This window comes from Colletes gigas, unplaced genomic scaffold (assembly GCF_013123115.1).
Source record: "Colletes gigas isolate AHSC1104 unplaced genomic scaffold, ASM1312311v1 Colletes_gigas_Sc00020, whole genome shotgun sequence".
Taxonomy (NCBI): Eukaryota; Metazoa; Arthropoda; class Insecta; order Hymenoptera; family Colletidae; genus Colletes; species Colletes gigas.
This window is the reverse complement of record NW_025106649.1, coordinates 3,641,725-3,668,520: the sequence shown is the minus strand read 5'-3', so window position 1 is coordinate 3,668,520 and position 26,796 is coordinate 3,641,725. Positions and strand designations below refer to the sequence as shown.

The 26,796-nt window shown below is 42.4% G+C and overlaps 3 protein-coding genes across 8 annotated transcripts in view; 1 reads left to right on the top strand and 2 right to left on the bottom strand.

Annotated features, from left to right (window-relative positions):
* Positions 1 to 14,456: 14,456 nt before the first annotated feature.
* On the top strand, positions 14,457 to 17,703 carry LOC122400823. Its single transcript, XM_043402496.1, has 3 exons — positions 14,457 to 14,582; positions 17,027 to 17,176; positions 17,583 to 17,703. The coding sequence occupies exons 1-3, from the start codon at positions 14,457 to 14,459 to the stop codon at positions 17,661 to 17,663; spliced, it is 357 nt and encodes a 118-aa protein (XP_043258431.1). The 3' UTR covers positions 17,664 to 17,703.
* A 662-nt stretch (positions 17,704 to 18,365) lies between these two features.
* Positions 18,366 to 23,373, bottom strand: LOC122400896. The gene is made up of 13 exons (XM_043402631.1): positions 23,281 to 23,373; positions 22,780 to 22,922; positions 22,524 to 22,700; positions 22,069 to 22,362; positions 21,761 to 21,878; positions 21,489 to 21,652; positions 20,999 to 21,238; positions 20,485 to 20,851; positions 20,267 to 20,417; positions 19,296 to 19,493; positions 19,083 to 19,225; positions 18,788 to 19,006; positions 18,366 to 18,725 (listed from the first exon to the last, which is right to left on the bottom strand). The coding sequence occupies exons 1-13, from the start codon at positions 23,371 to 23,373 to the stop codon at positions 18,366 to 18,368; spliced, it is 2,667 nt and encodes an 888-aa protein (XP_043258566.1).
* A 297-nt stretch (positions 23,374 to 23,670) lies between these two features.
* LOC122400846 (protein outspread) overlaps positions 23,671 to 26,796 on the bottom strand; it is a 211,008-nt gene continuing 207,882 nt past the window's right edge. For 2 of the 6 annotated variants that reach the window (XM_043402539.1, XM_043402542.1), the window contains exons 16-17: positions 26,530 to 26,685; positions 23,671 to 26,102 (exon numbers count right to left, since the gene is read on the bottom strand). In XM_043402539.1, the coding sequence (XP_043258474.1) occupies positions 25,954 to 26,102; positions 26,530 to 26,685 (305 nt within the window). In that variant the 3' untranslated portion in view covers positions 23,671 to 25,953. The remainder of the gene's footprint in view (positions 26,103 to 26,529; positions 26,686 to 26,796) is intronic. The other 4 variants (XM_043402541.1, XM_043402543.1, XM_043402540.1 and 1 more) reach the window with 3 other exon arrangements.

Below are 26,796 nucleotides of genomic sequence, written 5' to 3'. Positions count from 1 at the left end.
TGTAAATTCATACGTCGGTCTGTGTATTTGCACATTTGCCAGGATTTTACCGAGCCGTTGCAATTTATTTTAATAAAATCAATATTTTGTTTGGCCTCTGACCCGATGAATCCGTTTGGCACAGCGGCAGGTAAACTTTTAATGAATTTCAGAATTTTTATTATTTTGCTCCTTTTATGCAATAGTATTGTATTATAGATACGTTCAGCGTCATCCTATGCTGTTTTTATTTACAGAACTAGTAACAAGTCGACGAATTACAAGTGTAAATCACGTATCAAACGTTATAGCATTTATATCGGAAAACAAACCGAATAGCGCATATTGTTATATTTTATTGTTATTACCGGACTCGTGTATACGTAAATAATTCTTATTTATTATCATTAGCGGGCGGCTATTTATGTTGTAATATTTTCTTGCACTTTTAAAAACTAAGTTTCTGAAGGAGATCCATAGATATACAGCGTGTTCGACCAACTCTGGGAAAAATTTTAATGGGAGATTCTAAAGGCCAAAATAAGACGAAAATCAAGAATATTAATTTGTTGATTAAGGCTTCGTTAAAAAGTTATTAAGAAATTAAATTAAAAAATTTCAAATCATTCTAAAAAAATTATTTTCGGTTGCAGGAGTCAATTACAATCATTTTTAGTCAATACACATACCCTTGAAATCCTACGCACTTTCGAGAAAAAAATTCAAGAAGGTGGACTTTGTCGTCGAAATTGAAAAATTTCACATTGTTCTGGAAAAATTATTTTTGGTTGCGGGGATCAAATACAATCATTTTTGGTGAATACACATACTCCCAAATTCCTACGTACTTTCGAGAAAAAAATTAAGAAATGTATCTATAACTTTTTAACGAAACCTCAATAAACAAATTAGTATACTTGATTTTCGTCTTATTTTGGCCTCTCGAACCTCTTTTTTTTTTAATTTTTCCCAAGGGTGGTCGAACACGCTGTATAGATCACACATTGACAGTATCTTCATAGTTTATTGCACCATCGCTGTTACCAAACGTAATATTGTTTTTTATTCCACGCAAACGGAACAATTTTCCATTATTCTTTATTGAAAAATATTCTTCCACCTCCCACGTTAATTTTATGATGCTATCCGATTAAATTGATTAGTCGACGCTATTTAATTAGCAATTTCGTTCGGAAGTTGGATGGTCCAAGGAAAGTGTAACGGAGTTTTGCGGAGATAACGTCGTCGATTTCGCGACATTGAATATCGGCCTTAATCCGACGACCAGCGAAAACGAATTTCGCGGCGAATTAGCGCTGCCGTAATCGACGAATAACGCGGTAGGAAAATTTCGAACGCGAAAACTCGACACGGTAATAGAGGCTCGCTCCGAAAGTTGGATTATTCATTTCCTGATGCACGCGCAAACACGTACCCCGCGATTCGTTTCCAATGGCACGCCGACAAATGGAAAACTTTTCGCACAAAAGCTGTCGTTATAACGCGACAAGAAAACGAAAAAAAAAATACAACCGCCCCGACAAACACTAATTTTATTTTCTACGACCGGCGTCGTTGTTTCGATTACTCGCATCTGATTAGAATTATTATCTTTGTTGTCTCTCGGTGCTGCTGAGTTTTGATCAACCTTGACTATTTCTATATTCCGATTTTCTATCGTTTCAATACGAAACAGTAAACATTCGTCTGAAAGAGGTACGCGTGCACAAAGAGGCTTCGTTTCTATGGAGATCGAAGCTTACACGAAAGTTTCGAGTGGCAGTATGTATCGTCAGACAAAAGGAACGTCCACGACACGGCGGAAGTTATCAATTTTCCGCGGAGGACTCGACTTTCTTCGACTTCCCCTGTTCCGTGCACGATGACGTCGGGCACTGTTACGACGACAAATATGCTTCTTCGCGGAGAAAAATGTTCCCACGGCAATGTCGCGTTTTACTTTCTCACGTTTATTGCAGCGATTACGATTGCTACGCGCGCCCAAGAACGGTCCTGTCGTTCGCCTGCTTTCGAATCTTTGCCGGTCCGTTTACGTTCGTACGTTGTTCGCGGTGAAAAAGGGAAAACGAAGAAAGTTCAACCGCGAAATAAAAGCTCCGGGCGTCCCTTTTGAAAGGCTTTACGCGTCCCCGGTGGCTTTGAAAACTCGCCCCGACAACGACACTTTCGTCGCGCACGCCTACTTGGCCAATATTTTCAGCCATCCGCCATTGTGCTGGCTCCCTGGCACTCGGAGAGACTCGAAACAGAGCCAAAAAATATTTTTAACGAGTGGGTAAACCTACCAACGGCTCTCGAGTGACTAATCTCTATCCCCTCGAACTCAAATTAAAAAACTGTGCAAGACACCTGGATTATTTTTATTCTACGTTTCTAGTTCGCGCAATTAATTTCAATTTTCACTAATTCTGCGATCATTATTCTCCGTTTCAGTGCTGATTCCGAGAAATTTCTCTCCCGTAAATAATCAGAGAAGCATTCTTTGCGAGAAGTCTACTGATCGGATCATGTTCGAAGGATATCGAGGGCCGCGTGGAAAATTGCACGGAAAATCCGCGGAGGACGGTATCCTGTAAAAGTCTCGAATCACGGATCGATGGAGACGAGCTCCAGGCCTCCTGGTGAAAGTCTCCTTTTGCGGGGCTCGAAAAAAGCCGTCGCAACGTTCGCGAGAAAGTTGAGCAGCGCCGGCGAAGTACGACTGACACGATTTTCCGTCACGTACCGTATAACTTCGCTAAAGTCCGCGTCGCGTGTCGTATTCCTTTCACATTCTGCAAACGACGACGCCTCCCCGATGGCTTTTCGCGATACTTCCCCTCGTTCTGGGAACGGTTGTAAATAGATTGCGACTGATACTGCCGGGGTCGGGCCATGAGCGCGTCTGCGGGACCTAATTAGAATCCCGCGGAATCGTGCCTCGAATTCTCCGGAGAGTGTCATTGAACTTCGAGAAAATTGCTTTCGAGCTTCCTCAAATGCGTGGCGTTATAGCCCAAGACCTGTTAGTTTCTCATTAAATCAATAGCAACATTTATTTTTAGAGATATCACAATTTTTGGAACACTTTCACAGGGGTTAATAATTCTCTGAATTCGAAAGGACGCATTTTAAATTCTACCCAGACCATTTTGCATCCCCCTGTATCCCGTGTACGAGGGTTAGCCCTAAACCACTTTCGTCGTGGTCCTTGAGACACAAGCTTCTGATCGAGATACGACACGTCCTCAGTTATTGTCCTAATAGCTAAAACGGTGTCTTTTCAGTACCGATTTATCGAGACAATTTCCTAATTTCCTATTTCAAACTCTAGCAGTAGTGCTAAAATACTTCTGAAATTGAAATACTTCGAATCGCGACACGATTCGTCACTACCAATATTTAATTTCAAACGTTACCCATATTATTTATAATGTTAACGATATGCAAAATATTTACCCGCGTTACTTATTTATCGAACAATCGAAAGTTTACATTACGAAATCAATTATTGCCACTGGCAGTTCGCACGCGAGCATATCCCTATACAATCAATCTGTTTATATGTACATGCAATTGTATATTATATGCTGTTAATAATCGAATTATATAAATTTTATACTTTGTTTTACGCCCACGTAACCACTGGAAGACAATTATGAAGCTATGTAACATTAATTTAACCAAATTTCTAAAGCGAAACAGGAAGAATCTGGGTCGAATATGACCCAACCACGCGGTCGGTTTAACGATTTCGTTGCCGGTTCCAGCAAAGTCTGACGGCTACGGCGTTCCATAATTCATTCCGCGAATGTCAGGCAATGATAAAGCGATATTGTGTTGCAAATTTATATGACACTCGCTGACCGCCGGCCGATGCGTTTCGGTAATGAGATTCGCTAACTGAGGAAATGCGGCGAGAGTTCGATCCGCGAAACCCTGTTCCAGAGTTTACGGCGTTAAGTGATTTGTTGCGAATGTTAGACGCAGGAGGCTCTTAAGCTGCAATAATCGCTGCAAGATGCATTGTTTACGATCCCGAGAAACGAAAAATTGCAGCCGGATTTAGGCAACTTTTAAAAAACTGGGGAGAAAAGACAAACCCTATTCATTGCAAATTGCATATAAATTATCGAATCGGTTCCAATTATTATTACGACAGATGGTTTTGAAAGGGATAATTGTGTCTTTAGGATTCCACGATCAAATTTCTCGGATACGGTCCGGTTTAAAAACTATGTTTTTTTAATTTTTGATGGTTTCGGGGAAGGAAATGAAAAGACAAATCCTATTCATTGCAAATTGTACTGCATATAAATTAATTTAAATTTATCGCGATACTCGAGTTGATTACAATTATTATTACAACAGATGATTTCGAAGGACGTAATTGACTCGTGTCTTTTACGATAAAATTTCTCGTACACGGTACGGTTTAAAAACTACTTTTTTTTAATTTTCGGTGGTTTCAGGAAAGGAAATGAGCCGTCAAGCGAGAGTGTTCGCCGAAATATTCGCGTGTTCCCACGAGGTGAACAAAGAGCGCGCGATTCAACGGTTTTCACGGGGGCGGTTTGCAACTGCGAACAAATTGTGACCCGTGCATACCGCGACAGTGTAAAATTGCGCGTGACCCGCGGCTAATTTATGCCGGTCCCCGGTGTTTACGCGGCCATAACTGCTCGTATTAAAATAATAAACAAAGCGCGAGAGTTCCGCCGCGCCGCGAAACCGTCGCGGAGACGGAGCACCGTGCAGCGTAATTACCACGATCGCCGGGAAAAATATATTTTCTAAACAACGCGTAGTATGTGGTGCGCGCTGTAAACGCCGTACGATATCCACCAACGTGAAAGCAGAACCGTGTTGGCATAATTTTTATCGTCCCGTCCGCTTCGAGTACCACAGAGAGTTTGAAATTCGTAAATAATCTCTGATCCTTACGGATTAACAAACAGCGAGATTTCAGAGTGGAGCTTATATCGAAATTTGTTCCGTCTTTGGCGGACCTCGGATATTTATTTTGCATATTTCGGTTGAATAACCCGTGTGCACGAATATATTGCATATTACGTCGGTACAGGTTCGTTTATCTCGAACGCGAAAGGTTATCGTATCAAATCGCTATTGGAGCACCTATTACACGATACAGATTACTGTAAAGCGTTCAAATTCAACGTGGGGATTAATATTAACAGCTAAATATCAACAACCGTCAAATTTCGAAGAATTTAATTACCAAAATAAATGGTAAGCTGTATAAAAATGGCCCGTTGCGATATCACAGTGAAATTAACGAAATACTCGCGTTCGTAAACATTCAGAGACGCATAATCAGGTTACGGTCCTGAGATATAACGATCGAGAGTGCCAACAGGTAGAATTCCATCACGGTAGGGGGTACAAAGTCGTACGATTCGAGTTAATTGCCGTGCAACCCGATAAACGGAACAAAAATTGCTCGAACGGCCCGGCGGCGTTAAAATTCACGGGCAGCGGGAAATTTAATTAATTGATCGCTGTGGCGTTTCGCGTTTAATATCGAGGCGTTCGATCTCGACGCGGGAACCGCCCGGAAAATGACCGTTCGTGCGAAACGAGCGGGTTCCTTCGGGTTCCGGTCAGCAGAATTTCGTTATCGCGGTTCTCTATATCGATTGCACGAGGGGGAGGTTCGACGGTGCGCAGGTCAGTTCGCCCGTAAGTTCTGCTTTTCCTAATTGTACTTGTTGCACTTGGGGTCAGGTGGCACACGGGCCTGGATTTGGCGGCGTGCCAAATGTTTGACAAACGGCGCCCTAGCACGGGGCTCCGCGTCCGCCGTTTTCGTGCTTCTAAAACAGATAATTCCCATCCTGACCAGAAATATGTGCCTCGTCCTTCATCCAGCCGTATCTGCACCCGACGAACGGCCCGCATCGCTCGAATTCGCTCTTCCTATTATACACCACGCCTCGCGACAAAAGGCAAACTCACCCAATTAGAGACACACCTTTTCCAAACGTTACGGATATCATCATTTGCCTGCATCACGGTCCAAGAATTTATTTAACATCCATTCGTATCGATACATCTACGAGACTCAATATGAATTGCTAAAAAACAACACTCACAACGATAGGTCAACACCAATTTAGACACACAATCATTCTGGATATTATTATTTGCCTGCATCACGGTCTAAGAATTTATTTCACATTCATTCGTGTCGATACATCAACGAGATTCAACATGAATTGCTAAAAAACAACACTCACGACGATAGGCCAACACCAATTCAATTTAGAATTAATTTTGATATTCATTGCTAAGACTTCGAGGATTTTCTATTTTTCGCAGAGAATATTCTGACCCGGCTCTCGCCCAATCTTCCGTTTTCGTTAGACGGAACGTTAATTTGACTAAATTTATCGTCCATCCTGCCCAGAGAAGTGTGCAGCGAAGTTAGAAGTGCCACGACAAGATCCTCCGAGCCGCATTCATATTCATTTCCATTTGGAATATTGTTCCCCCGTTTCTTCGGTCGGGCTACCATTTTATTCGAAACAACGTTTCCAACAAAGTTCCGTAAAAATTATCCACGCCACTGGAACCGGAAACGGGGCACGCTTTCTTCGAAGTCGATGAAGCAGTAAACTATAGCGATCCGCCATGAAAGAGGACGAGATTGCAGCGCAGAGTTTTTATTCGTCGTCCTTTATATTTTAATTTCACGTGATCTGGGCTGTAATATAATGACGTGCAACGCGATGGACGCCTTTGAGGCAGGAATACGCATCATTATAGGGCATCGTGCAGTCTGGCGCGTTTAATTGGAGACCGAGTGAATAATCGGTCGAGTAGAATTTGCCCAGCGTCACCACAAATTACCATGTTTGCCAAGTTTATTTAAGGGCTAGTTAACTGCGCCTATTAAACGCCATTAAACGTTACGACGACTCGGGAGAGGGGGCTAAATTGCACGACGACCACGCGTTTTCTAAACGCTGCTTTAAATATCCTCGAATTAATTTTCCATATCCTGTGTGAAAAGGAACAGAACGAAACGGTGGAAACGTCGGGAGTGCTCGGGGCGATTTTACTGTATAATTTATTACCGATAGAGACTGAGAACCGATATTTCACACGGGTTGCGATACGGCGATGGAATCGCGCGGAAAAATATTTTAACGCCGGCGATCGTAACGATATATTCCATTAAATTTAGACGCGAACCCAAATAAAGATAAAAGTTCATGTAGTTGATCCTCACGAACGATAAATAATTCTCTTACAGCGAGAAATACTGTTCCATTTTAAGGGATTAATTATAACGCGTGCAAAGGTACGAATTTTTTAACAAACATTCGAGAAACTTTCGCCTCGTTTTTTCAACAGTGGCGTTATCTTAATGCATAAACAAATCCACGATATTTTATTAGACACACTTTTATCGAATCTATCGGGATTCGATCCCATTGCTGCTCTTCTCTGTCGTTGATTTATCTATTTTATGGAGAACGAGAAAGTACCATCACCTACAGTGATTCTACGTGGCTACAAGATTCCCCCGTTATTGACAGAGCAAATAAGGATTGACAATAATAGGAATCGTTGACGCGGGGCCAAACAAATCCTTTGAGAGCTTTGTCATCTAACCCCTTGCACCTGCTGCATGTTGCATTCGCTGCAGTTCAGTGCATATCTCGTGTCTCTCGTGTTTCTTGCGACCGTAGCTCGAGCCAGTGTCTCTGGAGATTCTATTCACGCAGCTAATCATTCACGTTATCGACGTTCGTCGATGTGCTGGTCAGTAACACCCCCGGTTTGACCCTAAAAGTCAGCAGATCGATGCTCCCACGTCCGTTCGAATCCACCAAAATTGTCCGGTTCCACGAAACTTTCGTAAAATAAACATAAATCGTAACGTCGAACATTTATTTTAAATATTTTATTCCCCTAATTGGTAAAAAAATAAGAAATATATGATACGAAAAATAGAAGTTGAAGTTACGTACGAAATTAATGAACAGAATTTAATAACTGATTTACGACCACGAGCACTGCTGTAAATAATTAACTTTTCCTGGGACATTCTATTTGCAAAAAGTTATTGAATCGTTCGTGCATGAGGAAATTAAATGATCTGAATATTTGGAATGTGATAATTAACGAGAGGATGACAAAAGATATAAATAATTATGTTCTTTTACAGGGATTTAATTAAAAGAGAATTCCCTCACTCTTTTCACGGTTTGTTTGTTGATCCTTCAACAGATATATTATTATTATTCCACAACGAGACGAAAAGATTTTTCAGAACACAGAACTTCCTCGTAAGTATTCAGTCTTTTAAAATGAAGATGGATTTATTAAAAATATCAAACATTTCGCGTTAGATTTTACTCGAATTCCCGATGACGCATCGGGCTTCGGTCCCATCGCTACGAAATATTCCGTTCGCCAATGCCCGTTACACGAATTCCCTTTTTCGAAAACCGATGCCCGTGTCACTATTACTTTACTATTTATCACGTCGCGTCGAGATTGATTTATACGCGACCGACATCGCGACCAACGATCTGCTTTTTCAATACGCTGGAAAGGAAATGCAGTCGTGATGCGTCGGGAGCAGACATAACCATTCTACTTTTTACAAGCGACTCGAAACATTCGCTGCGACACGGATCGATGTTCTGTTTTCCTTTGAGGAAAAAACGACGTGCACTTGTCGGATTAATTTTTCGAATCGATAGAGACGCCCGGTGAAAAATTACTCGTTACTTTTGAACGAGTTAGGGTTACGACGCGTTTTATTCGAATATTAAACGGAGCGCGGAGAATCGTCGGATGCTTTGTTGCTGGACATTTTATTAGCCTGCAAAAACGCTGACGATAAATTAGAAGTATAGAACAAATTCAGAGATAATTACATACTAATTTTTTAACTTCTGAACACAACGTTTTAAAACATTCAAAGAAGAAATCTAACATAAAATCAGGAGTAGTATGATTCCTTGTTAAAATAAATGAAAAACGAAGAATAATGTTATTCGATACGAACTGCCGTTTTCGAAAGAATCAATGTTGAAGATTCTTGGAGCACGTGCGATCATTTCTACTTATACAGAGTATATAAACATTAATTAACGTCAATATTATTTATTTTTCGACAGTCTTACTATCTTCTAACCAGATCCGCCCAGCTAAAACAGCTGATACCAGCGTCAAAATTTCGAAAACACCGACGCAAGTAAAAAAATCGAGCTATGGTCAGCCCTGGGGGACCAGCGTGCCCCAAGGAATTTGAAAATCGATTTCCTCCAAAACGGGGCCTGGTATCGAAAAATGTTATACCTCGTTTTCGACATATTTTTGTACAAAGAATCGCCCTATGCTCGTATTATTCGTTTTCAGTTATCCTGTACAGCGGTGTGGTTTCGCCAACGCGTACAGCAATCGGATTAATTTTTTCTACCGTTTCTACCGCCAGCTTTTCTCGCATTGGCCCGGCAACGCGTATAATCCTTCGTACACACCTATTCTCCACTCGCGTTAATTGCGAATAGGGAGCATTCACAGCAAGAAAGCGTTCCCCCGGCGATTTTCACCGCGTTCCGTTTAATATTCAAATAAAATATCACTGGTGACGTTGGTGACGCTGACCGGGCTCGAAAATAACGAATAATTTATTCCGAGGCGACGCTATCGAGCGGCTGGACGCAGCGAACGATCAGACGGTAATAGCTTTAACGTTAAATCAACTCCGGTCGCGTGGTATATTGATAGACGCGCGTGCGGCCGCAATGACGTAATTACGATTCGCAATTGCGGAGAATTGCCAGAGCGACCAACCCCAACGGCGAAACACCGAACAATCCTTTTTATTCACCTCCGTGCTCCCGACCCCTGTGTTTCGACTCACTTATCCCCGAAGCAGCCAGTGTTTATTGTATTCTCCTTATTTATTCAACGGCTTTATTCGCCGTGCTGGAAGGTAAAAACAAAGCACGCTCACAGGAAACATTGTAATAATTACACAACGAAATGGGAGACTCTTTTTCACGAAAAAACACGCACCGAAACATCTTACAAAAATGGACGAGCGTACGCCGTACGTTCTGAAATATTTAACTCGTCGCACCCGTTGCAACGAATGACAAAATAAATAAAAAAAGCTCGCGACTCTGGCGCTTTCCGAAAACCTGTTGCTGAGTTTCGCGGATCGAATAAAAAAAACGTGGAAATAAAAGTTCGTCCGAATCGTTATGGTTACAGCGTCCGCGTTAATGTTCGTTTAATTTCCCCGTCAATTTGCAAACTAACCTTCGTCGTTAAATTGTCGTGGGAACAACGGGGACGCGATAATTAAATTCGCTTCCACGATTTCGGTGCCCGACGCTTTTAATCTTATTTTCTGTCGTTGATAACGGCCACCGTTGACGTAGAGAAGAGAGAGAGAGAGAGGGAAACTTTGAATTTATCACTTGCAATTTTCCCAACGGACGACGTTTCTGTTGCGCGGAAACAAAAGCCATTCGAAAAAGTCCTGTAGGGCGGCTCGAACGCGCGAACAATTCTCTTAATCGTTGCAATTAGATCAACCGACTCCGCCTGCCATCCGGTACTTAATTACACTCTAATTAAATCAACTTCCGCCTCTGTCTTCCAGCGCGGACGACGAGCGGATTTAAATAATACACCTTTCTCCGATCGCTGGGTTAATCGAATGTTAAAACTCGAGGAACAGAGTCGACGATCTCTGATAAACAAAGATTTTTATTTAACGCGCATCCTTGGAGAACGGTCGTGAGTTTCTAAACGCTTATTACGGGAAGTATCGAGTATCTTACGATGGACAAAGCGGTGTTTTACGAATTTGCATGGTAATTACAATGCGGATATTATTTCACGGTTGAACGAGGAAACGTCAATCGCAGTTGTCACGCGACGCGGAACGCGTGACCGACGTGCTCCGAAGGATAGAAGCTCTTTACTATAGCTTGCGTGGGCTACAAAGTGACACAAGATCATACGATAAACAATTTGTAATTAAAATTTGTAATGTACATCCTGGAACGACGACGGCTCGCTTTGACTTACGAGACGAGCGCGATGAAGAGATAATGTAAAATAAATCTTTGTAAATAAGTATGGTTACGAGTGACACGGGAAGATCGTGCGATGAGCGAATTGCAATTTTAATTCTTGACGGAACGTCCGATGCTTCTCGCGTTGACTCGTTAGATTACGATCGAGATCCAGAAGGAATGCTGTTTTCGATTTTTTAGTACGTGTATTGTACTAGAAATAGATTAGTAATATTCTAAAATTGTAAGGCAATGTCTGTGTATGTTTTTGTAATCGATCTGCAGCACAAACGATATCTAAAAGGAAGACAGCTGAGAGAGGAGATCGATAATGACGTAGAAATACAGAGTGTTTCTTTTATTCAAGGAGTCACGTGTTTATTTATGTATCAGGTAAATGCGTAATAAATTCCAATTTTAATCATCGAGACATCGAAAGATCCTCGAAATTGCGTTGTTTGTCCACTGAAAAAATTCGTATCGGTCCAGACAGCAACGCGAAGCCCGGTCTCCGATAAATCGATGGAATTTCGCGCGGAAACGTTGCGTACCTCGTGCATCATGGTTTTGCGTTCGGTTGTTTGAACGGGGCCTGGCATGTAATTAAAAAGCCGGCCAGGATTTCGAGTTTTTGCAAATTTTCCGCTGGACGTCGAAACTTTCGGAAAAAAGCTTCGAGTCCGCGGTTTTCGTTCTCCCGTTTCCGGGCGCTCCAAGTTTAATTAGTCCGGATATTCGGTTACGCGCGGACGCGCACGAAAATTTTAATTCACGTTTCAAATTCGTCCGTCGATTTTCTTTTTCCCACGTTACAACACGTTTGAATTTTTAAATTTCTCCTCAGGTGACGAACGATCTTATTTTATTTGATTATCGATACAAGTTTGAGGCGCCAAAGGTTAAACTTTTGGTTCTAAGACGCTCCTAAGAGGTCTTATAATACTTCTCGCGGCAAAAAATAACTATCAATTTTGTATACTATCGTGAAACACTTTAGCGGCTCTTACAGGAAGTTATCGTTTATTTTAGAGTAAATTTTGTGACGGTAACGGAATATTATATTCCAAGTTTGTTTCGGTATGAATTACGTATGCAAACAGAGTTTCCAAAAATAATATTTCACTCGTATCGCGTAACGTTACGGAAATTGCTAAATCGTATTATTGTACTCGCGTATCTTACATGGTACTTCCGGATAAACGCACACCGTCGGAATTTTTAATCTTCGTTGCCCCAAAAACGCGATAATCTGATCTGTTTAATGGAAATCCCAAAATACGGTGCTTAAATATTTTGAATAGCCTCTGTGGACATGAAAAAAATGACATATTAAATGGAATCACGGGTAGAACGCGGTAGAAAAGAAAGCCAAGTTTCATGGAAACGCGTTCCGGGGGACAGAGAATGGATGGACGCGGCGGCCGGAAACCGCGGAAACCAACGTTCCCGTTCGGATCGAAATTTCCTCGGACCGAGGGAAAATTATCGGGAAAGTCTATCGACTGAGGGGTGGGGGGGGGCGAGGTAAACTGGCGCTAATCACCGCCGAAATCTCGATTTAATGGGAGCAGGGGGGTGGTTCGGTGCACGCGGAGCTGGTGGTGCGCAACGGCTGGCAAAAACGTCGTCCCGTTCGAGCGCGTGCATCGCGACGATAAATGCCATCGTGCTCCGTTGCGCGAGCTCCGTCGCGTTTTATGCAAAACAGACGAGTCGGTACGCTGCGGATTTATCGATGAATTCGAGCGTACGCTCGACGAGACGATCCCGCGTACCCCGTCTTCGTTGTCCTTCCGTTTCCCTCGCTTCCGACGAATACTTCTGCTGCCGTAGGAAGCTTAAATATATTGTTTCGAGCGGATAAAGCAGATTCCCCGGAATTCCAGCGCGCGGATAAACAAGATGAACGCGCCGCAGCTCTCGAAGGGGGAGGGAAACGCACTTTGGATTTCTCCGCGGCGGTGGAAAATTTTTTCAACCGTTCCCGAAAAGGATTAGAGGGCGTTCTCGTGCTGGAGAACGTCGGAGGATTAACGAGATGCCGGATTACACGCCCCCTCCTCCTTTCAGAGGGGGGGATGATTACGACTAATACGAAATTATTGGTAATCGGCGGGCCCTTTGTGGACGCAGTCATAATATTTGTGCTTCGATTCGAGAGACTTTTTCGTTCGCGAACAAAATATTTCCGGGAAACGTTGTTTGCGTTGATCACCAAATTAAAATTGTATGGTAAATAGAAGTCACTCCGGACGGGGTGATTATTTTATCAGTCCGCTGGTGGAAGCAGACGAGCACGATTTAATTGCGAAAGGGTCTCGTCTCTGCAGTATTAATAAATTCTTCCAATCCCATACTTTGGAATTAGTCGAAATTCGTTTTACTTTAATCACCGCCTGTATAAAGAGCGTAAAGAATTTAATGGAACTTTCTTTATACTCTTGGCTCGCTGTGATTAAAGCCAGCAACGCGTTCAGTTTGCTTTGAAAATCCGGCATCGTGGAAATTATTACTGCCAAAGACAGTAACAATTAGGATTAGCGAGGATAAACAACTTCGTTGCGACGATGCTGCATAAGGTATGAAAACGCGAATAATACGAGCACTGGCTACTTGACACGTTCTTTCCTTGCGATTCTGCATATCAAAGACAATGTTATGCGGAGCACCGAAGGAAAGCTTCGAGCGTTATTGGATGTTAGCCACATCTGAATTTTCAAACTCATATCTCTACAGGTTTATATGGAAAACTCTGGTCCTCGCGGTCAAGTTTATTATCCAATAGAAACGAATTTCATTAATCCTTCAGTGGATTATTGGGGGCCTCCACAAGTTTAAACTAATATTGTGTAATATATTTTAAAGGAAAGTTGATTTCCGCTTACTAATTTGATAAAAATCAACATTAAGTAAAATAATTCAGTTGAGACTAAGAGTCCACTTAAGAGTTGTCCAAACCTCTTCGACCGAAGTCTAACCGATTTAATTGCAAGAAAATTCAAAGTACGACTATTAGCCCGTAGAATTATGGATCTCGAGCCGCAGTGCCAACCGTTTTTGGGGCTCGAGTATCCAATTTGGGAGGAAAATAAAAACCGAATCTCGTCGACTGGCCGAGCCAAAAACTGACACTGAGGGGGATTAACCGAATCCTCGTCGATGTCGCCCCCAGCGCCAAAGTCCTCTCCGGTTGACCCCCTCCGATCCCGTATAGGGGGTCTTAAAAAGTCAATTTCGCGGGACAAGCGGCTAAGGGGAATCGACAGGTTCATTGAGGGATGATTGGGCGCGTATCCTCCCCGTCGATTTCGGCATTTTTACAACCGCATCGTAGAAAAGCCCGTGGAAGGAAAACGAACGTAAGCGAGCGCCACCCCTTCGTATTGATCTCGTAGCCGGCTGCTCAACATGGCGCCGGGGGTGGCGTTCACGATCGGTCTGATCCTCGTCGTCGGACACCTACAACAGGGGCCAGGAATCCACGCGAAGACCTTCACCTTCCCCGAGTACCCGTACAAGGAGACCACCAAAAATGTAAGTCGAACCCTAACCGCGAACTACGAGACAGAAACGCGTTTGATCGCTGGTAGAGGTTATGGTTGGCGATCTTTATTTTGGGGGTGGCGCTTTTCCCCAAACACCGGGACAGCTGCTCTATAGCGCGACAGGAAATTCCACAAATGCGTGGCGATCACTATACTCGCGATCAGTGAATTCCACGAACGTGCGACACGATATCTCGTAAACAGAGCTCTGTGAACTTTCTTACGATTGTTGTGGTCGGTGGTAGAGGACAGTTACGTACGTGGAAAGTATATTTTACAAGGTGGAATCTTCGATGGTGGGTCTAGGTTCGAGTGGAACAGAATTTCGAATAGATTGACACGGTATATTGAGAGTAATTCGATTATGAAGAGGGTTGGTTCAGAGGAGGGTCGACCTAACCTAAGGCGGTCGTTTGGATCTCGATAAAGTTTGCAATCTTTCCATTTTTTTTTTTTATTTCGAAGCATAGTTCCGTTGTTCTTTGAGAAAAAAGGAATTTCGATGCGAAATAGAATTTCAAACCGATTTTTGCAACGTCCTCGGACCGACTGGTTACATTAAGAGGGTTGGCCAGGGTCGATCGGCTTAACATCCCCCCATGGAAAAGGATCAACCTAACCTGCGACGATTATTCGAATCGCGTTTAAGTTTTCAACATCCTGCTACTTTGTTTCTCCAAAGTCGACTCGATTTCTAGATTATCGTGACTATCGATGTACGAATTTCAAAACTACAGACTATAATAAATTTACGTGAACATATCATACAAGCTACATCGTGTGGAATAACGAAGTTACGTGCATATGCGTGACATTTCCATCGCGATAATTATTTCACATATTGATCGTTAGAACCGGCTTTTTAAATAAAATATTGCCCTATAATTATTCTATTTTAAACCTAAATATAACGTTCTAAATAGTCTGCCGAATAATAGGACTGATAAATTCCAAAGAGTAGAAAATTGCTTTGTATTGTTTTACTACCCGATTGCAACGAAATTTCAAAGTTCCAAGCAATTCACCAAAGGCGATCCAGTTTCTCTGTGATCGCATTTGTTGCCATACTTTCAAAATGACCGTGTCAACGATGGAGCTTCGAATTTTTATCCAATTCCTGCGATATCCTTTGAGCGACGCATTATGTTGGACCGTCGCAGAGCTCGACTTAACGTTCCCATGGGGGACGTAACGGAACGGAGGTGGTTTCGCCAAAGGGGTGAAATCGATTTGGCATTAACCCGAAGACAGTCAAAGTGCTCGAGAGCGTGCTTCGATGGTATCGGTCGCCGATACGGTTATTGCGACAGAATGGAGCAAAGAGTACCATGTCGATCAATGGGAAAAAGATTTCGCTGAATTAGAATCAATTATTCAAAGTGTTGTTTACTCTGTCGAAAACACGAGTGTCCAAACTTTCGTTTCTTCGTCACTTGTTGCACCAACTTGTTACGCCCGATGCACATCGTTTTGCCAATTCCTTCCAATCGTATTTATCTACGTCCGATCTCTTTGAAGACCCATCTTTAAAGACTCATAAGTCTTTGCGTATTTATTTTTTTTTATAACAGAATTAAAATGGAAGACAGCTTGCGAAAGGAGCTCGAAGCAAAGGTAAAAGAGTAGAATTTTTACTTAATCTGCATTATCGCGTTACATGCTCCCGGAAAGCCCGTTGTAAGAAGTTGCTACAAACGTGTTCTCTTTAAAATTTAATCGTATGAATGGGTTTTTAATTTCGCGCGAAAGAGAAAATTTTTCATCTTCCTTTGGATGTTACTTTGACGATTTTAAGCAGAACTAAATATTTAAAAATTGCTACGACTTCAGAGGGCCACGGTTGGTGGAAATGAAATTTTAAGAAAGAGAACGTGCTTTAAATAACGCGTGGAAAAATGTGAAGTACGAGAATTTAGAAGCGTAAAGGGAAGTGGACAGTCTGTGGTCAGACCATCGTGAATACGACAAAAATTATGTTTCTCTGTGACTTGAAAACGTGCGTTTAAGTAACAAGTTTATTTGCCATTTTTACTAAATTATAACCTTTACGTCCCTCGTATAAATAAATTTTTAACGGGTTTCGTAGCAATAATGAATTTAATTTTTACATCGACTTGATCTCCCGGGAGAAAGGAGGCTGTCTTCGAAGAAAATTGAACGCGCCCGCGGTACCAATAATAGAACTCCATGCCAACATTAATTGGGGTTAATCTCCGAAGAGGCTCGAACCAATTGTTGCGCTCAATTTTATCTAGTTATCGCGAACTACAAGCGCCGTTTATATTTTCCACGTCGTACGAGTCCCTTGAGCTCGCTAAGTAACAGATATCCCCGACTGATTCGATAGAAAACTTTGACTTTTAACTTTAATTCGATATAGAAACGCATTTGAAGACGAAGACACACTAAAAACTGATGTTACGTTCCCCGCAGGAACTTCTCTTCAGGCAATACGAGCAGACTTGTGAAGAAAGCGGCGCTTGCAAGATGCTTCCACCGCAAAGTAACAGTATTGCCAAAACCAGATGCATCCGCGAGTGCGTGTCACCGTCCTGTTACAAAGAGATCTACTTGTTCGACCAGGTATACGCGTCATTTTGTACTGTGATCCCAAGGAACACTCGCAAGCTATCCTACGTTGATTTTAACAAAACTCTACGAATCGATAGATCGATCTGAAATACGTATTTATCTCTTAGCTACTGTGAGAGAAATTTAAGGGATGAAATCTTCGCCCCTCTGATAATATTTTGGAGTATATATTATTTTTTCTCCACACTGAATAGTGGATTTTAAAGTAGTGTTAAAGAGGAAACGTTTAAGAGTAATTTTAAATAAAATTCATCCCTCAAGATTGAGTCATAGCTGTGAAAAAGTCAGTCTTTTTCGCAAAGCTTGAACAAAATGGACGAAAGATAGACCGCGAGTGTTCCAAGTTGGATTAGAACGTGAGGTTTCGAGTGATCTGAGGAGGGTGGTTTTGTTTCAGCTGGAAGAAGGGGAGATCGACGTGAGATTGAACTCCTTCAAGGGTTGCTTTATGCAGCGCAACGGACGACCGCGGAAGTAACGAAAGACCGGCCGACGAGAAGTCGAAACGACGCCGGGAGGGGAGACGAAAACGATTTCAAAGCCATCCAAAAATAAAAAAAAAAAATATTGCAAAGGCCAAAGGTGCGCAGCGCTTCCGAACAGCTCCGATTATTTAGGGAGATTAGAACGAGGAGAGCGATAATTTAGCGGATACAAAACCAAAACTAATGCTATATTTCAGAATCACAGAAGCGCACGCGTCACACGCGGACGAATTAAATTCGTCCTGGATAATCTTTTTCTACTTTTTGTACGCACGTATTGCCATGTTAAAGTAATGTTACGAACCATGTTGCACGGGTAAAATAAACTGTTAAAACAAACGTCCGTCCTCTGTCCATTACAGTCCCTTGCGGTCAATCTTTAAATTGCGACAGCTAAAAATACAATTCGTCGAAGCTAGCAATCGCTTCTATAAACGAGTCGTTCGCTATGATTGTGGTGCAATCCTTCTTTCCCTGTTATTGTAACAAATATATTTCCATTTAATTCAGTAATATATTCGTCGTTATTGTCTGCACCAGTCTAATCAAAATTTTTGTAAAAACAATCCCATCGTATTTTTATATTTTGTGATATTATGAAGAAGACAGAATCGTTGCTCGCAGAGACTCGATGTTTCTCTAGACGAATTTGCATCACCTTCGTAACGAACGACTGAAAATCGAAGAAATATCGTTCAAAAGGGAGGACCCACCGCGTAGAGAAGACTGTTGAACCCAGCGTCCGTCCTGGAGTTCCTCGTGGCGTCGACGTACTTCCTGATTCGGTCCACAGTCTCTTCGAAGGGCGTCTTGCGAAGGGATCTCTCGTTCCAGGGCGCTTCGTCGTTGCAGTATCTTCGTCTGCAGCGAAGCCAGGTCGAGACGAACTCCAGGAAGTGGCAGGACACCAAGGGGGTGGCCAGAATGCTCGCCACCAGTCCATCGTTGCTCATCGACGTGCACACGTGGCACAATAAGAACTCTACGTGCTTGTGACAGAAAGTTATCACGCCTTCGAGACACTGGTACACGAGATCCCTTTGCATTGGGTCGCTCTGTTAAACAAAATTATCTTTGGTCAAAACAAAATCTCTACGACAGCGTGACGAGACCTAACTTTTCCATGCATCATGTGCAGAGTTTCGTAGAGATTGACAACTCCATTCGCGCGATCGCTGCTATTCGTGATCTCCAACCTGATGGCTGGCTCTTCGATATTCTGCGTGAGAAGTTCCAGCGCGAGCTGCATCCCATTGATGGAACAGTGAAGAGATTTTCTCGCGTTGAACAGCAAGTCTGCTAAGCTCTGAGCGTCGATCGTCAGCGACTTGTCGCGCTGGAGATCGCACAGGAGCAAAATCATATTATTTGAGAAGATAGTCTGGTCTAAAGGGTGCATATTTAATGTTTACTTTGACAGAGGATTTTTCCTGGCAGTGAATAATAAACGCGATCAGCTTCAGACATACTGCCGACAGTTCCGGGGTGTCCTCGGAGAATCCTTGGACGAGCAGCTCCTCCAAGAAATTCGGTGTCGCGATACACCTCTCGAAAACTGCAATTTCGAAGAGATAGGATTACCTTCGACGTCTCTCGTCTCTCGTACGTCACCGTGGAGTATTTACTTGTGAACGGTTTGAACGTCGCGGACGTGACCATCAGGACGTACGACTGCATCACTGCCAGCGTCCTCAATTTTAAGTCCGCGTCTCTTCTCAGCACGATGGCCACGAGGCTGTCGGCGCAACGATTCCTTACGCTCGGGGACAGACAGTTCGGAATAAAAATGTTTGTCAATTCCAGCACCGCCTTGATTTGCTCGTCTGCGAACAACGTTCGTATTCGTTCGTCGTCGGTTGGTCAAAGAGAAGATTTCAGGTCACCGATTCCACGCGAGGAATCGCGATCGACGATCCCGCTATTAAGTTCAACGGTGGGCCTCAATTGTTTTAGATCCGCGCGAATATACGTACCACTGACCGACTAAATGGTAATATCAAAATTAAACTAACCGTTTACACTACGGTGAATAATTTTTTCGGAATGATTTCAAACTTTTTAATTTCGCCGAAGAAAGGCACCTTCCTGAATTTTTTTCTCGAAATTGCGTAGGACTTCGGGGGTATGTCTATTCATGAAAAATGATTGTAACTGACCTCTGCAACCAAAAATAATTTTTTTAGAACGATTTGAAATTTTTTTTCGCCGAAATGAATTTCTTGATACTTGACGAATATTACCCTTTGCACTCGGAGATTTTTCTTCGATCACTTTCTTACGAAATATGCAGTAAATACTCCAAGCAAACATATCTTTTTTTACATTTTTTGCTCATGTATTTTGTCCTATATAATCACTTTAAAACAATAATATCGCTGTTTCCTTAGAAGATGCAACTAAATTCTTTGATGGATGTCCCTTCAAAGGGGATAGCCGAGTGCAAAGTGCTAATTGTAGCAGAGGAAATTGCATGTGATTACGAACTATCCAAGTTAAATAAGTTGATATGAAGAAGTAGATTGGAATCAGAATAAGATGGCGAGTATATTCTAAATCTAATGGACAGAAAGTCGCGTCTCTAGATAAATATTCGAACCTTTGTCCTGACGGTGGGTGGAAAGGAGAGTGGGTAGCATATGCCAAGCAATTTCAGCGATCTCCTTGGCGTTATCGACGCGTATCATCTCGCGAATTCCCTTCATGGCTAAGTTGATGATCCTCTCCGAGTAACCATTCTGTATGACAAGCTACGTACAAAGCAAAACTTGAAATAGTTCTTTAATTTCCAAGGTCCGATATAGTAAACTTGGATACCAATAAATAATGTCGAACGACTTGATCGCAATCCAACGTCAACAATGGTTCGATGTCCCCGTCGGACTCCACCAGCCAGAGATCCAACGCTTTGTTCCTGAGATCCCTGGGAACGTCGGGACACTTTAAGCAATAGCGAAGCAGGTCTATGTGGTGGGTGTAACAATCGTTCAATCGCGAGTATTGCAACGCGACAGCCAATCGCGTCGCTGCTCTGCTGTAATCCTGTTCCGAGTTCGGAGAAGGATGCGACACAGACGCAACGGCGAACAGAAACCACAGAACCTTCAGGAGTTGCTCCGAAATCTGCTCAGACTTGGGGATACCGACGATCCCCGAGATCAGAGACCTCAGACATATCATGTTCCTGAAATACTTTAGTTAGAGTCTCGATCTAAGGGGAAGAGGCGTAAAGTGGAAAAGGAAAGATCCCCAATTGCAAAACTTGTTTGATATTTTTCGTATTCCCCTTTATCGATCTTTCATTTTCCCTGAGATGAAGAGGAACTCGTACTCTCTGGTGCCATGGTAATGATAATAAATTAACACCATCAGAGCGATCGCACTGTTTCCTCGATGAGCCACGACGTTGTCCCACCGTTGAGAGTCTCTTGGCAAGTCGAGCAGTCCGCGGTGCATTAAATTCTCGAAGCCTGTCGTGCCCCCGGGCCACTGGCCAATCGACAGTGATTTATCGCCGAGAGTGGTTATAATTCGCGACAGAAGCGCGCAAGTGCTGCGGCGCAAATTTTCTCTAAAACGGTGAAAGTCGCCATCAATCGTGCCCGAGACTTTTATTACATTATAACAGACTTTTAAATATTATAAAATATTTTAAACAACGCTTTAAAATTGATTTCTAAGGTTCTTTCTATCTTCAGAACAGAGCTATAGGTTCATCAAATTACGAGATTCTCCCTGTGTACCTAACCCCGATTTATACTGAATTTAAAATTTTATCAATTTCATTGTATTTCCCCTTGGGTGGAAACGACGAGACTTACGGAAGCCTGGCGGTTAAAAGCAAGAAGTACTTCAGATATCCGTTGGCGGTCAAGTGGTTTGACAAGTTGTCGTGGCTGCAGTTGGCCAGCTTGTAAAGGCTGTTCAGACAAGTCACGAAGCTCGCGTGGAATCTGACCCCGTCCGTTTCGTTCGGTTCCGTGTTCTGTCGAACGAAGGAATAAAAGGGCCTTTGACGCTTGTAATTAAATATGTTGCATCGCGATCGAGACGGTCCAGTAACGCGACACCGATCTCGCGTCCCGTAACTTACTTTAACGTAAGGTATCAGAGTATTCATCGTCGCCTGGTAGATCATCTTCGTTAAGGATGCTCTGCTTTCCTGAACTTTGTCGAAAATTCCGCGGACGTTGCTGTCTACTTTACACAACCTGAGAACATCGATCTTTTGCAAACTTTGTCGACGAAGAGTTCGAAAATAAACTTGACTAGAAACAATAGACTTTGGTCACTCGAATCTCTAAATAATAGATTTTTCTTGAAAATTCTAACGAGTACTATTTGCAACCCTGGTTTGAAACATCCTATATGTAACTTTAAACTCAAAGTACACAGCCTCACCGAGCACCGGAAGCACAAACAGCACACAGTGCGTTTGCAGCAAGCGTAATCGAGGCATCGTCGTCGCTGTACTCGACAATATCTTTCATTAAGCTAAGAGCTTTGTGACAAATTTCGAATGCGCTGTCTTCCAACTCGTCTACGTCCACGTTTTCCAGAACGACATTCAGCACTGCAACAGCGGGAAATTTTAATTTCTTGTCCAACTTATCGTCCAAAATCAAAGACTTCAGGAGGCACAGAATTTGCCGTGGAACGCAAACCGCGTTCAGTTCCACGTTAAATTCTACTGCTCTGAAAATTCAATGTTCCAAAATATTTATAAACACTTAGATATGCTATAGAAATTTCTACATAGTTTAAAAAATAAAAACAAATGTCTAGTTCTGGTTATTTCGTTTAAAATAATAGAAAGACCTTCCAAAGACGTCTCGACAATTTTCATATTTAATTACCTGCATACTATATTGTGAATGGCTTGAATTAGTTTCTCTAATAATTGCGTCTCCTTGCACCGAGATTTGAAAACGCAAATTGCGACTTTCAAGATGGCGTCCATGGCATCCATGACCACGTGTTGTTCGTAAAACTTTTGATGGGCGCTTATCAAGCTCAAAAAGTCGAGAATACAACTATTAAAGTAACGGGAGTATGGTTGTTAGAAAAAGTTAGAACCTGCTATAGTGATTATTATTGAAACGTGAAACGTACGGGAGAAGACGATCGCTGGGAGTGTGAATAATTTCGAAAACCGTCGACAGCACATCGTACTTTATCAGCTTCGAAAGAACCTCCTCGCTGCCTGCAGCGCCACCACTTTTAAATAGGTTAGATATTCGCTCGACGCACGTAATCTGCAAAATTGTTCCTCTTCCTAATCTATCGCATCTAATATCTGTCCTAAATAACATTCTAACTTTCCTACCTAATCTAAATTCCAAAATGAGACTGTCTACGCAATATCACGAAACGAAAATTCAATGATTTTTATCGATAAATGAAAGTGTCAACGATTCAAAATTTCGTATTAACCTAGTACTTTCTAGCTTAATTTCGATTGACGTTCGTATTATTAATAACTGTAAATGTCTACACGATTTCGAAGACCTCGAAAATGAATAATTTTCAATAGTTGAAAACTTTCTTACGCGCGGCGTGTCCCGCCATAAGCTGAGCATTGTCGTTGACAAGTTCTTAACCTAATTTACGTACCTGTGCAGTCTCGTCTTGCAGCATCAGTCTCCGTTTCACGTTCGCCAGCATAATATCGATGTCCTCGAAGTAGAACTGAAACGTCGGCTCCATTCTCATAAAATATATCACTTTTCGCACAATGTACCGCGCACTAGCAACGACTATCAATCACGAGCAGGCGTCTGTTCGAAAAGTACGACGTGAGTCGTAAGTCGGAAGTGCACGCGCATGCGCAATGCTCGCCGCGACAATTCGAATCGTAAATGATTTGAATCCTCTCCTTAAATGTTTCGTACCAACAAGCATTACACAGTTATCTTGAAATTATTCGAAGTATGTTATTTGCAGCTAACAGGTAACATAAAAAACAATTATAACAAATGAATTTGAGCAGCGATTGTTCACGTCAATGGTTACTATATTTTATTTCAAACGTTGTTATAAATTATAATACAAATACAATAAGTATAATCGTAATATATTATAAATGTTAAACAATCCTGAGTAATTACTCTACATAAGAGATAATGAATCGTATTGTTATCGATTATTTTTCATTTTTTTTTCGCTTACTTCGACGCCGCCCACGACAGGTCGAGCGACACCGTCACCGGAACGAACCGCGACGACATATAATATAGAAATACAATAATAACATATAATATAAACAATCCACTTTCATATGGAAGGGGTTAATTTCTAGGCTATTTATACTTTGCTCCTTAAATTGAAATGTCATAAACTATACAGTATTAACATCAAAAAAATGATCGCGATCCGACAAAAAAAAAAAGAAAAACATTTACACGATGAGAGAATGCGGTAATACACAGTGCAACGTGACAACGCCGTAATATTCATATGTGCAGAATCTATACATAACAAGAGCGAAACAAGCGTAAAAATACTTTCTATCGATCATCGAACGAATTAACGAGACAGAAGAAAAAGGGAGGAGAATAGACAAAACAGAAAAACAATCGAAAGAAACAGAAAATGTTACGTTCCTGGTCCTTTCGTGTCCCCGCTTTAAACGACTTTACAAAACATCGAGTGACTTTACAAAACAAATAAGAAACAAAGGGAGCGAAGGAGAAACAAAGGTAGTCGCGATCAACGGTGGTCAACAAATGAAAAATGAAAAATGAAAATAGAAGCCTCCCTAAAAGACGAACTTTGAGCCTATCGTCGATTCAAATTAGCCCCCTCGTAGAGCCACAAGATGGCGAACGGATCTTGCAATTGTACGAAATCGATTTCAGAACTTAACACAGCGCAATTCGACAAACTCAACGATTTCGACGAACAGATTCGTTTGTACGTTTTCACACCGATACACGTACGCATTATAACGCGTTTTAACTATCACGACACCTGTATATATGACTTGTACGGCAACGTAGAACGCCTAATTCTGTCCTCTGATCTTTTTCGGGCCATATTTCCAGAGATTCCTGTACTCGGGACTCAAAAATAAACCATACACCGTTATCGATTTGATGCTACAAAATTTAGCTTTTCTTTGAGACATAAAAATAAGAAATGTATTAAGACGGATTTAATCAATTAAACAGTTTCTTACTATTTGCCCTGAAGAAATCAGTTGATTGGCGTTCTACTGTACTCTCTTCGCATCTGCAGCTTTTTTGGCCGTTTCTCGCTACCAGGGATAGTTTTCAGGAAATGTTTGTCGACCCTTCTGGTTACGAGGATAATTAGCAAATAGCCTAGTTGTGAATAAGTTTTCAATTGTGTTACCTATATATTGCTCCATCAGATCATAAGCAGAAAGATATTTACCACAGCTGAACCAAAAACAAATGACTGCTCGAAACCACTCGGCTACGTCTTCTGGTTACTTCTGATTGTTGTGGTCGGAAAAGGGATAGTGTCCTTCGATAACTAATGGATTTTACAGTAATAACAGAACCGATGGGTCTCCTGAGATCGCTATACCGGTACGAGAAACGACTGACAGTGAAATAATGCCCGAAAAAATGCGCGTCGCTCGCGAAAGTCGATCGAAAACGACTACTACTCGCACCTACGGAAAAATTCATGTATCAAAGTCTAAATGCATATCAAACGACGACCGTTTGGTGACACGGCAGCCTTGTAAACGTGCTTAGCAAAAGTTCCAAGTGATAAAAAGTCCCTTCGAAAACGGACAAACGTCCAATCGGATCCGCGATTTTTCACCGTGACGAATAACGTATCCATCGGGATCCCAGCCTCGTTCCGGCTATTGAATCATGTTTACTTGATAAACATGCTCAATATTGTCACGTGACGACGAGCTCGATCCCGTACGACCGTATCGATTAACGCGAAAATACGTCTCGCTCCATTCTACCGTCGAAACTCGATCGCTGTGGCAGTGACGAATGCTTGTGGATTATCTGTTGGAAAGGGTTACTCGTGTGGCTGTCGGCGTACGCTCGAAGACGCTATTTCAACAGGATGACGACTGAATTCGCGCAGAGACGAGCAAAATACTAAATACAATACAAATTCTAAGTTTTACTCGACGAGGAACGAATATTATTTGAGATATTTCTGGTCAAGAATTTTGCCCATCTTTGGAATCGTAGGTCTTCGACGCGCAAACGAGCAACCGGTTTTTAGCACCATACGAAAATCATCGCGAGTTTTCTACGAGCAGTAGAGTTTTCCGGAAGGTGGCGGCAGAATTCAGAGCTCGAAACGTTTCTTCCTCTCGGCGACCATGCCCACCGCTGGCAGTGGGGGGTGGAGCGGGTGATGGTAACTCGGTGTGGGTGTGGGAGGCAAGCTGCGACAACTCCTGCTGGACCACCTCACTGCTGGAGACCTCATCAGCTCTGCAAAGAGAGTCACGCAACGTTACGCGAGTTCAAACCCCCGGAATTTGGAGTCTACGCGCCCCTGAGTACTCTAAGCAAGCTTGGAAAGTCGCGACAGGTACCAACGAAACCGAGAATCCGAGAAAAATACGACTCGTCTAGGCATACGAGAAGAGGAAACGAAATTGAGTTCAAAGTTTGGCTTTCATGGTCCTCGATTCTCATATTATTTTCTTGTCAAATGAATGAAAATTCAAATTTTTTTTGTTTTTAATCCTCTTCTCGTCGGCAGAGAGCTGATATAGTAAACCCAGAGTTTCCCCAAAAGCTTTGGAAAAATAACGAAGCGCAGAAGCGGACGAAATGCGTGGCGAAACGACCGTGGACGAATTTCAGCGGTGATTTTATGAAACGTTCGCTAGATTCGCAAAGAATAGAAACGGACCTGCAACGGAGAGAGCTGGGGGTTCCGCGGTGAGGCGGGACGTGTGAGGATCGTCGGCACGGAGGCCGTAAGCCTCCGATTGTTGCTGCTTTTCAGTTTGCTTGTTGTCCTGCCACCGGGTACCAGAGCCGCCGACTCGCATCTCTGTTGTGCCACCTTTCGTATCAAATAATTGTCGAAATACGATTACCACGTCTGCCTTGATTCCGCTCAATGCTTTGTTTCTTACCCTTATTACAAATAGAGTTACGAATCGCTTTAGGAGGA